The sequence below is a fragment of the Euprymna scolopes genome, chromosome 13 (genome assembly GCF_053919585.1).
Source record: "Euprymna scolopes isolate OS-2025 chromosome 13, ASM5391958v1, whole genome shotgun sequence".
Classification (NCBI taxonomy): Eukaryota; Metazoa; Mollusca; class Cephalopoda; order Sepiida; family Sepiolidae; genus Euprymna; species Euprymna scolopes.
In genome coordinates, this window is record NC_136494.1 from 42,000,662 (window position 1) to 42,012,817 (window position 12,156).

Sequence of the window (12,156 nt, forward strand, 5' to 3'; positions counted from 1 at the left end):
AATGCATTTACAAAAATACTAAACCAAATGTAAATATTGTCGTCATATGAATTATCGTAATATTTATTAAGTTGTGTGTTTTTATACTTACAGAATACGCGTGAAAAACTTGAATGAAAATACTGATCTCTCTGCATTGTCCCGGGAAATCATTGATAAATGCAAATTAATCTCTTCAAATAAACTGCCAGAGATTGAACAGTTGCTGTATTATTTACAAAATAGAAAAGAATCTTCACCTCCAAAGGGTAAATAACATTTATTGCTTTTTTGTTTTATAAATCGTATAGTTAATCGTAAATTTCGAAAAATAAAATTTATTTTGGTTAATCATTTATTTTTGATGTACTAGAGTTGAATTAATCAACATTTGTTTTTTTATATACTTAAATGATGCAAAACACATGCTAAAATATTCCTTAATTCAAGAATTGAGATATTAAAAAAAAAAAAATTATTCTCTATAATAAGGATCAGAAGTTTATCAGCCATTGAAAAAATGTAGTGTTTGTACTATCATGACCCTTTATGATTTGAAAATTAGTTTGAAGTCTTTATACTGCTGAATAGAAAGTAATTTCTAGATTGAGTTAAGAAATTGTTTAAAACAACCTTCAGTCTGTAGTGGAATGTGGCCGCAAGTGGATGGTAGCATTTAATTCTACTAAGACTAATCTTTCCTTTAACAATTAAAAAAAACAAAACTTCTCAACAATTGTCATAAGTATCCTATATCTTTACAAACCCACAATTCATCCATGCATGAGTTATTGTTGCCACATCTGGACCGGTACATCTATCACTAGTATCTCACACTTAGACAGGGTCCAAAAAAGAGTCTAAAATCTAATAGCTCCCACACTATCAGCCAAGTTCCAGCTCTCATCTCATCATCACAATGTCTCACATCCCTGTGCCTGTTTACAAGTAATTTAATGGAATGTGTTCTGATGAACTCCTAGCATTTCAACATCCATACTTCTGACAACCCAACTAGCAGCAAAATTCTACCCCTTTACTGTTTTTTTTCTCAGATTGATAGACTTTAGAATTTCCTCCCTGTTTCCTGCTTTCCTGACTGTAACTAATTTGCAGAAGTTTAAATATAATGTGAATTAACATCTTGCTGTTCAACTCCTGTTAAACACGATCCTAAATAGTAACCCCTTATGTTCCAAGTAGCAATATGCTTTGTTTGGAGTGAAAATAATTGTTAAAAAAGTCATATATTAATCAACATCACTTTGATCCTGTATAAAAGAACAAAGTAAAAACTAAATGCGTTATGTTTACTTAGTGTCTTCTGTATTTAAACCTACGCTGCTGCTTTTTAGAGGAGAAACATGTTTGCAAAGGCAAATATCTTAATGAATATTTTATAATTATCTATGGGACTGTAAAAATCTGGTGCTTGTATAGTATTGGTACAAGTGAAAACTGCATTCTAAGTAAAAACTCTGATATATCATGCAAAAATAAGTCTATACCAAAAATTAGGGAAAATTGATGAGTAGAATTTTAATGAAAAATATAAATCAGTTTTTGCATTTTGACGATCTGACATTCATTATTACTTAGTGAAATGATAGACTGACTTATCTCCCCCTGCTTTACAGAATTTCTGCTCTTATCAAAAGTGGATAAAAAAAATGATAAAAACTTTTTATTTTTAATTAAAATTGTTTTTTTTTTCTAATTTTTTGTGCAAGTACCCATTTTTTCCTCTTAATTTATTTAAAACTGCTATTTCCATTTATGCTTAATACTGAAAATCCATAAAGATTCCATTTTTCTCATTGTCAATTTTCTGTTTCAACTCCTTAGTTAATTATAAACCATTTATTTAAAACTGCATTTGCCTAAACAAACATATTTACTAAAAAGATAAGCGGTTATCAATGTCAAAAAATGTATATAATTCTTTTTCTTTGATTCTGTTGATTTTTCAGTTGCCTCTGGAAAAACTCAGTTATCTGATAAGCCGTTAGAACCATCCTTAAATGATGGCACGGAATTGGATGAAGAAGCAAACCTTAATGACACGGATGAATACCTTGAACTCCTTTATGAAGACATAGCTGAAAAAATACGTGGTTCAGCATTATTCTTACAGCTTGCTAGAAATCCTGATAATCTTGAGGAACTTTATCAAAATGGTAATTCATTTAGAATTATTTCTAATGCTTGTAATTTGTAACTATAATTCTTGTTATTCAGTGAACAAAATTCAAAATTGTTAGTGTGCCAGTTTCTGGTTCAATATAACTGAAAACCACATGCTAATATAACTGAAAACCACATGCTAATATTTGCACATAAACTAAAATCTTAATCTAGAGAATACATGTTTTGGAATTTTTGAGATGTGGATTGATAATTTAGATTATTTGGACTACTCTTCTCATCTTGGATGTTATTTTCACAACGATCAACTATTGTAGCCTCCGACTTTCTTCAAGTACATCTTGTCAACTTTGGAATCTATGCCATGGATTAAATAAAGAGTTCTGTTCAAAATTCTGTACAGATTCCAGAGTTTAATAGGACACACCTGAAGAAGGTCGGAGGTTACATCGACTGAAACGTTGTGAGAATAACATCCAAGATACGAACAGTAATCCAAATAATATAGAAAACATATTTAAAGAAATGTTTTCTGGATTGTAATTCAATTGTTGTTAACTTAAAATAAGTCTTTTTTAGTGTCTTATTATTTCATTCACCTTTTCTTATTGTTACATAATTGCATACAGTTTTTTACCAAAATTACATGCTACCAAGTGTTGCTGATGTGAATTTTTGCAGCAAATTGTATTGGTGACATTTTTTTTTTCTTTTTTTCCCTCTCTTCTCTCCAATTCCTGCATAAAAATGTGCTATCTTTCCATAATTACCAATACAATTCTTAAAGATTCCTGTAATTTCCTTCATTTATTCTTGTAAAATGTATAACATTTAGAAATTTATACAATAAGAGGTAAACAAAAAGGTTTTGTTGAATTGTACGTACACACATATGTACATGTATTGATGTTTTACACATACATGGAAGGAAGCAGCAACACTGGTGTGTATGATATTAAAGTGTGTGTAAGACCTTGAAGTGAGCAGCAGCTGCAGGGAAAGTGATGGTGTCTAAATGGTTGACGATACGGACTGACAACCTGGGTGTGTCAAGTTTGAGTCCAGTTCATTCACTAGGAACACTTTCATTTAGGGATGTTGGCAACTTTCACCTGATCTCTTCTGTACATACCCAATTTCTTTCTAGAAAGATTCTAACTAGAAAGATATCGGGCAAGGGTTAACAATCATTTGATTCATACGACGTGAATGAATGATGCTCAACAATAGCAACACTGATGTCAGAATATCATCAGAATGAATCCTATGGTGTTAAAGAAAAATTAATGGCATATGTTTATTTCATGTGTTATTTGCAAAACATTAATGTAGCTGTAGCAGGTGTGTAAGCCTTAATTAATTAACATGTATAAGCATTTTTTTATCAATAGCAATGTGTTTAGTGCAAAACGTAATTTCTATTTCCAATTAATAAACATGTAATCTTCACACGTTTCTATTTATCCTTCAATATGTTTAATATCAAAATATTTGCACAAAATATAAAAATAATACATAATGAACAAATTAGGCACCAGAGCATTCAAGTGTGGGGATAATGGGTGTCATTGGTCATCCTTGGTCTCAAATATTTTAAATTTTTAAATTATCTATCCTACTCTTAACTAGAAATTTTGCAGTCACCACAATACCACATTCACTCCATACTTAAGATAAACCCAAATTTGAAGAAGTTTTTTCAAATTATTTACAGTAATGAGTAACTTAAATGGTAGATCGAATTGGACCAACTATTTAACACTTGTCAGCTCTTGCAATTAGTATACTAACACAATTGAATAATTTTAGCATATTTTGTGTTCTGCTTAATCTAACATATAAATCTCACTGTCTGTGTATGTGTGTGCCTGTCTCCGTTTTTCAAATTGTATCTCCTAGACGGATGGTCATTAGATGGCGTCAGTAGCTCAAAAGATTGCATTTTTGATGCAGAATTTTATTAGAGGTATTTATTCAGTTAAAATAATTGCTAAGAGGTTCAAAAAGGGGTTCAAACTTGAAAGAAATGGCAACTTGGTGAATGTAGCACAATGGCGTCGTTCTGTTAAAAAAACATTTATTTAGATATTTCACATTTTTTAACCGGTTAACGTGACTGATTACTAACGCCAGTGTTGCGGTTTCAAGCTCTACCATTTCCTTTTTTTTTTTTTTTTTTTTTTTTTTTTTTACATTCCAATATTTTGGACTTTTATGAATTTTAATTATGTGTATGTGTTTCTATGTATTGGATTCACTCCTAATTAACCGATCATTATGAATTTGATTTATGTGTGTTACATGATAAGGGCTGTCCCCTTTTCATGTAAGTATAAAAATAGAGAGATTTAGTTAAAATGAAAATGAAATAGCAATAGACGAAATTCGAACCTCGTAATTTAGGTTTAGAAATAGATTACGTGTGAGAATTAGAAAATGGAATGTAAAACAGCTTAGAGATAAAATAGTTTTAAGAAACGAATGTGCACTGTCAATTTTGTTATGAAAATTCAATTGAAAGAATGCAGCTACAAGATAATTTAATAAACATGTTTTAACATATTGGAAATATAGGTTACTGAGTATAGGTTAAAATTCCTTTTGTAAACAAAGGAAAAAGTTTTGGACAAGCATGTCCAGAACACGTGAAAAGAAGACACATGTTTTAACATGTGTATGGCGTCGTGGAAAAATGGGAAGTTCTAGATATAGATAGAAACACTTTAGAGTTAAGCAGACAGAAGCAGGGGGAGAGACGGACAGTCCAGTTTGGGATTCGAACGTCTAGAAGCGAGACGGTCACTTGTGAAACTTAGAATGAAGCTTTGAATTCTTGATGAACCACAGCCGGTCGTGAGAAGAAATAAACCCATCATGTGTTTTTTTAAACGTCGTCTTTGTGTTGTGATTCTACCAAAAGGTAAAGTGGAAATTGTTATATATGTCTTATATATCATGTGGTTTAAAATGTCATTACATACACGTCTCGACATTTACATATCGACAATGTGAACTCTACATCTCATATCTACACTAAGACTGTCTGAACACTGTCTCAACACTCAAAGAGCTTTCTCATATCAACACTTCTAAGTAATGAACTTTTTAATATATATGAATCCCTTCATAACACGAACAATCTCTTCATAACAGAAACAACGAACAATCTTTATAACAACAACAATCTCTCTTACAACATATCTCTCTCTCTAAGACTCTCCAAGATACAACGACAAACTCTCTCTCTCTAAGAACCTCTTTTAATGAAAATCCTATATTGCATGTGTATATGATTATATATTTCTATGTATTGGATTCACTCCTAAACTAATTAACCAAATCATTATTAATTTTAATTTGTGTATATGACCAATCATTATGAATGTTTAGTATGTGTATATGTTTATATATTTGTATATATTGGATTCACTCCTAAACTAATTAACTGATCATTATGAATTTTATGTATTGTATATGTTTGTATATTTGTATAGATGTCATATTCCAAAAATCACATGCAATGATCACTTACTTTTTTAATATATCTATGTGTACATGAAATTGTATCCAAGTAATAAAGTACTTGTACTGTATAGTACTCATACGAAAAACTTATGTAAAATCGAGTAGTTTCATCTTTATATTAGAAATAAGGTATTTGCACAGTATCCTATCCACGAAATAAGGTATTTGTGCAGTATAGTACTCGTATGAAAAACCAAAGAAAATCTTACCTGTGACGTTAAGTTATTAATACAGAAAATCGTGTAAAAGTTATTAATACCAAAAAATCACGTTAAATATTCGGGTAGTATGCTTTGCATATGAGAAATAAGGTGCTTCTTTATAGAACCCAGACGAAAAAAAACAAACAAACTCTTACCCCTGACATATAGAAAATTTAGCACAACAGAAAATTTCATAAACATATCGAGTTCTTTCATTTTTAAATTAGAAAAAGGAACTTGTACAGTAGCCTACCCAGGAAATAAGGTACTTGTACAGTATAGTACTCATATGAAAAACAAAGGAAATCTTACCTGTGATGTGCATAAAAGTAATCAAAACTGAGAATCATGTAATATATTTGAGTAGTATGACTTTTATATAAGAAATAAGGTGCTTCTTTAATATAGCACTCTAATATAAAAACAAACTTTCACCTATAACTTACAGAAAAGTTTGCACAACAGAAAATTATGTAAAATCGAGTAGCTTCATCTATATATTAGAAATAAGGTATTTGTACATTATATTACCCAAGAAATAAGGTACTTGTGCAGTATAGTACTCATATGAAAAACAAAGAAAATCCTACCTATGACATGCATAAAAGTTATTAAAACTGAAAATCACTTGATATATTTGAGTAGTATGACTTTTAAATGAGAAATAAGGTGCTTCTTCCCTATAGTACCAAGTTGAAAAATAAACAAATTTTTATTTAGATGCAAAGAAAATTTAGCAAAACAGAAAATTACTTTAAAGTATCGAGTTCTTTCATTTTTAAATTAGTAAAAAAGGTACTTGTACAGTATGCTTCCCAGGAAATAAGGTACTTGTACAGTATAGTACCCATATGAAAAACAAAGATGATCTTACCTGTGACGTACATAAGTTATCAAAATCGAAAATCATGTAATATATTCAAGTAGTATTACATTTATATAAGAAATCAGGTGCTTCTTCACTATAGCACTCTGATGTAAAAACAAACTCTTACCTGTAACATACAGAAAAGTTATCACAACAGAAAATTATGCAAATTGTTTTAAATATGTGTTCTACATTACCCAGCCTAGGTATGGAATTTTTTTTTTTCATCTATGTGCTGTAAATTTCCTGTCTTAGGTAAGGTACAATTATTTCATACATATGTTGTGTAATACTCGTCCTATGCGAGGTAAAATATTCTTTTGCTCAAGATGGATGCATAGACATAAAAAAATTCCTCTATCCTAAGAATAACAGGTATGTTCAAAATTTTTCTCATTGTCTTATACAGTCTTGAGCAACGCCAGGTGGCTTGCTAGTTATTATCTATACTATTAATAAAATTCTAAATGTTTATTTATGTGTGTGTGTGTGTGTGTGTGTATATATACCAATAAAACTTTCTAACGGATGCACTGAATTGAAAAATTCTTTTTTTCCCTGAAAAGTGTGAGTCCCTAGATTGTCCTTATCTATATCTGGTTTGTAACGAACAATGCAGAGTCACATAAAAAGCCCAAAATAAGGATCTTTGGGCTGTTTCGTATAATTGTCAAAAACGTTAACCACCCATGTCAATGGAATTTAGCACTGTCTGTATACAGTTGCGGTAACATCTTTCGGCATACGGACAGGACTTGTGGCGCAATGGATAACTCGTCTGACTCCAGATCAGAAGATTCCAGGTTCGAATCCTGGCAAGTTTGTAATAATTTTAACTATCATTTTATCCAATGTTTACTCATTATCCTTACCCTTACTTAGGGTATTTTTGTTTTTTTTCAGTGATATTGTTTTGTGCATATGGGAAGCAATGATGGTAAGACGATGTTGAGTGTACTCAGTTTTGTGTTTGACTCTGCATTGTGTGTGCCGACGCGACGCAGTTGCTAGTATTAAATAAAAGTAAATGATTTTATTTTATGAATTGCTTTTCTTTTCTTTTTTTTCTTTTCTTTTTTTTCTTTTTAATTTAATTTTTAGAAACTGTTGTTGGCGCCCTGGCACGAGTATTGAGGGAAGACTGGAGGAGAAGTACAGAATTGGCAACCAACATCATTTGGATATTCTTCTGTTTTTCTAACTTTTCCCAATTCCATGCTGTCATACTCCATTTCAAGATTGGAGCCTTATGTATGACAATTATTGACCATGAGCTGAAAAAATATGATCTGTGGAATGAAGAAATACAAAAGAAAAGAAAAAGCATCTATATCCTTTTTGTGTTTTCAATTTTTATTACGACTTTACAATCGTTTAAATGAATAAATCTGAAAGTTTTTTTTCTTTTAATAACTTCTCACAGCTATTTAAATCAATAATATGACAAAATACTTGGAAATACGGATTATATAGTACTGACAAAAATCCATAAGCACTTATATATCTGTCTAATTTGCATAACTACTTTTAAATAGTCTATAATAAATTAAGTTTGCTATTATTCATTTGTAATTTTATTGTCCATTTTATATATATATATATATATATATATATATATATATATATATAATGTATGGGTGCAATAGTTTTGTTGATATTAACAGCAATTAAAGTAATTTAAAATAAAAAAAGGATAAATTAGTAAAATATTTCTTAAAATCCTATGAATTATCAAGGAACATAATGTAAATGAAACAAATGTCTTAGCTAGCTAGAAAGATATACTGATGGGTTATAAGAGTTTGTAGAGAGAGGGATATAATTACTCTGTCTTCCCCTCTGTAATGGAGGGAGCTCTTTTAAAAAGAATAAAAAATTAAAAATTAATGCCATCGTCACACCCTCTCCTTTCTCTTGTGATGCAAAAAGAGCATCCTCCTCAGACACACAAACACACTCCATCACTTAGACAAATTAATTTCTTCCTTTACATTTCTTTGACTTTATTTAAAAGATAATTTGTAAAAATTACCAAAAATGTTAATATTATCAATGAATGTGAAAGTTTTTGTATTGTGTTTACAAGAAATTTATTAAATGAGTATTATTTTAAAATATTAGTTTTAAGTAGCTAACTTTGCAATATATATATATATAGGAATCTCTAAATTGAAATAAAACTTCCCAAAATAGAAAATTGATTTATCAATATTAATCTTTATTTATAGTTGATTTTGCATGATTACAAATTTGTTGTCTGCATTTTTTTTCAGAGCTGATTTAAGATAAATCTGATGCACTGAATCCAAAAATCACATTGGATTTGCTTAATCAGATCAAGTTTTTGAGCCATGGTCAGATGTTGTTCTTTACATTTTTGTTCACATGTACGTTGTTTTGTTCTTCTTGGACTACTTATATGAATTCAACTAAAGATTTTCTTACAACAGATAATTTATTAAGATGTGTCTTTAGGCTGAAAGTTGAAACATGCAGAGAGAGAAAGAATTTAATTAGAAGCTCATGGCTTCATTAATTATCATATGTCATGGTATCTAAAACAATCAGTATGTTTGATCCAGACTCCCTTCACATGCTCCAATCCATTATCTGACATCATTTCTGCTGAACTTGTTGTTCCCATGCAAGATGATTTTCTTGAAAGTTTACTTGCATGAACCCTACTGACACCTTATAATACATCCAGTTTTTTATTTAATTTGTCTCGATGAATATTTTTCAACAAATCAAATGCTAGTTGAAGTCCCCACCATTATGCATGAATGATTGGAATCTATGTCCCAGAGAGGTTGGCAATCTGTATTCTACAAGAGTGATCAATGGAAGACCGTACTTCATATCACATCATTATCAAAACTGTTCGTACCAGCAATTTCAAACTGCACAGTAAAGTTTGTTTGATGCAATTTGTATTTCTGAGGTATGTAATATTTGTGACGCCCCTACCAGGTTGCTATTCAGAATGTGTCTACCTCATTTGCAAAATGTACGAACCTAAAGAAAGACTTTATTATTCGTGGAGATCAATCTGATTTTGGTGAATGTTGAATCCACAAAAAGCTGATGTAACAGATTCTTGTTTTGTTTTGTACTTTGGTTGCTCCCACACCTACTGGTGTCATGTGATGCGTGAATGCATGGTCATCAAGGATAACTTGGATTATTCTTTTTACTAATAAATCCTGTTTTTTTTTGTTTTGTTTTTTTAAGACAATTCTGTGTAGTTTTAAGAGGGTCTTTGTGCAATTATGGGAGGAAGGGGAGGCTTGCCACTCTGACTTTGGGTTTGGGCTGAGGAAAATTATGTGTAAACATACTGAAGATTTGACAGAAACATAAAAACTTATAAGATACTTATATGTAGTGTACAGGAATTTTGTTTGATGGGAAGCTTGCAACTCAGTGTTATTGTTAGAGCTAAAGAAGATTGAAGGAGGAGGTCTGCTACTCATGCCTAGGATTAGAGGTAGGATTAATGGAGATTTTTTAAAGAGGGTATTTGACATTTTACTGTTATTGGTTCATAATTATTGGCTTTTGAAAATGTTATGGCTTAGATTTTGAACATGAAATTACTTTTCAATATGTAAACTTACATAAATGAAGGTGTGTGAAACTTTAAGACAAACAGACAAAAATAAAGTTCATTTAAAACAAGTGACATCACTCTAACAGAAAATGTGACGTTTTGAAAAAGTGTCTTTTTTCCCCACCTATTTAAATATCACAAAAAAAAAATTGATTGTTCACAAATTTTGAATGAATTTGATTTTTATTTTCAATTAAATTTCATTTCCTTCATATGTGACATTATTTTATTGTTAAACTTTCCAGCTTAAAAGCTTTATTTATTAATTGCACTAGAAACTGAGCACTCCTACAAATGATTAAATATTTTTGATCTGGTAGATTAGTGTCGTTGATAATAATCTGCTGAAAAAGTTGTAATAAAAATAAAAGTGAAAACAAAAAAAATGGGGAGGAGTACCACTCGCACATGTGAACAAAAAAAAATCATTTCACACTGTTTAATGAAAATTCTGATCACAAAATAGCTCTAACTAAACATGTAAGAACATTTTTTATATTTATATTTTTAATTATCTAAAAAAAAAAAATCATTCTGAAATAAAAAATCAACAACAACAAAAAAACTGGATTACAGCAGTGTTATCGCTGCTGCTATTGATGATGATACTACTTATACTAATAGTGCAAAAGTTTTCCGTCGAAAGTCAATAGAAACAATTTTTTTTTTTTTTCCGGGTATCCTCATTTTAAATTGCTAGCTACTACAAGAGAAAACAACAAACAATTATACCTTTAGTAGATAAAAACAGTAAAAAAGATTGTTTTATTTACCCAAAGAAAATGTTTTTCAAAATTTTCAATACTCATCATGTTGAAGTCTTGTTTTTTTTTTGTTTTTTTTTTTTTCAGCACAATAAAAAAACGAGTAGTCAAAAGTATTTTGGACATCTCAAACTATTAAAAGTGACATCTATTCTGGTTAGTTTCCAAATTTCATGAAAAAATTCTTAATACAAACGCAGTATGAGCATTTACAAATCCGGGAGGGACTCATTACAAAATCTTACTGAAAATGCTGTTTTATGGTGTTCACATTTTTATCAATTTATTTGCTTAAAACTCTTAGAATATATAATGTACATTATTATTTATTAATTCATTTGAACGTTTATTCATTTTCAAACAAAACGGTGGTATTTTGAGGACTTAAAGTGGTTTGGTTTTTAAAATATGACTATATGACTGATTATCCAAAGCATTTTATTGTCCATGTGTATTGCTATTTTTTTTTTTTTTATGAGAATTGTGAAGATGAGTGAAATATTTTGCTTAACTTGTTCTACCTGAAATGGAAAAGGATGAAAAAAGCAAAGCAAAAGAAGAATATGAAAAGAGTTTCAAGAAATTTGAAAGTCTCGTCAAAAAACAGGACCAGTTATTACGAGGTGAGTGGGAAGATATTTCTTTTTTATTTCTCCTCGCAAATTTCCAGAATTGTGAATGAAAAAGAGGTGCAAAAAGATGACTCTGCACAAACTGATAAAAATTAAAATATGTAATTGAAAATCTTGTTTTTAATTTATCAATTGTGAATCTTTCAACAAGGCATTAAAAGAAGTAAACATCAGACTATCTGTATGGTCATACAGGATTGGCTCATTTCTTGTAAAAGATGAAAACTGTCACCAATTAACCATATAACATTGAACTGTAATTTCAGTTTAATAAGTTCTAAAGCAGTGAAATTCTATTTGAAACATTACATTTGACAATTTTGAACATGAAACATATTGAATATTTCCAAAACATATTCTTGCATATTCTTTTATTAATTTGTATTAATTTATTATTTTACATAAGGCTATAATCAAAATTAACACATTA

General features: G+C 29.9%; 1 protein-coding gene and 1 non-coding gene across 3 annotated transcripts in view; both read left to right on the forward strand.

The window, feature by feature from the left end:
- LOC145291990 (kinesin-associated protein 3-like) overlaps nucleotides 1-12,156 on the forward strand; it is a 92,748-nt gene that overhangs the window by 32,934 nt on the left and 47,658 nt on the right. For both annotated transcript variants that reach the window (XR_013869520.1, XM_080137953.1), the window contains exons 3-6: nucleotides 94-248; nucleotides 1,950-2,156; nucleotides 7,822-8,049; nucleotides 11,616-11,717. Coding sequence is in view for 1 of the 2 variants with exons in the window: in XM_080137953.1 (XP_079994079.1) it covers nucleotides 94-248; nucleotides 1,950-2,156; nucleotides 7,822-8,049; nucleotides 11,616-11,717 (692 nt within the window). In the remaining variant the exon portion in view is untranslated. The remainder of the gene's footprint in view (nucleotides 1-93; nucleotides 249-1,949; nucleotides 2,157-7,821; nucleotides 8,050-11,615; nucleotides 11,718-12,156) is intronic.
- On the forward strand, nucleotides 7,472-7,544 carry Trnaw-cca (transfer RNA tryptophan (anticodon CCA)). The gene has a single exon. It is a non-coding gene; the product is annotated as a tRNA-Trp (tRNA).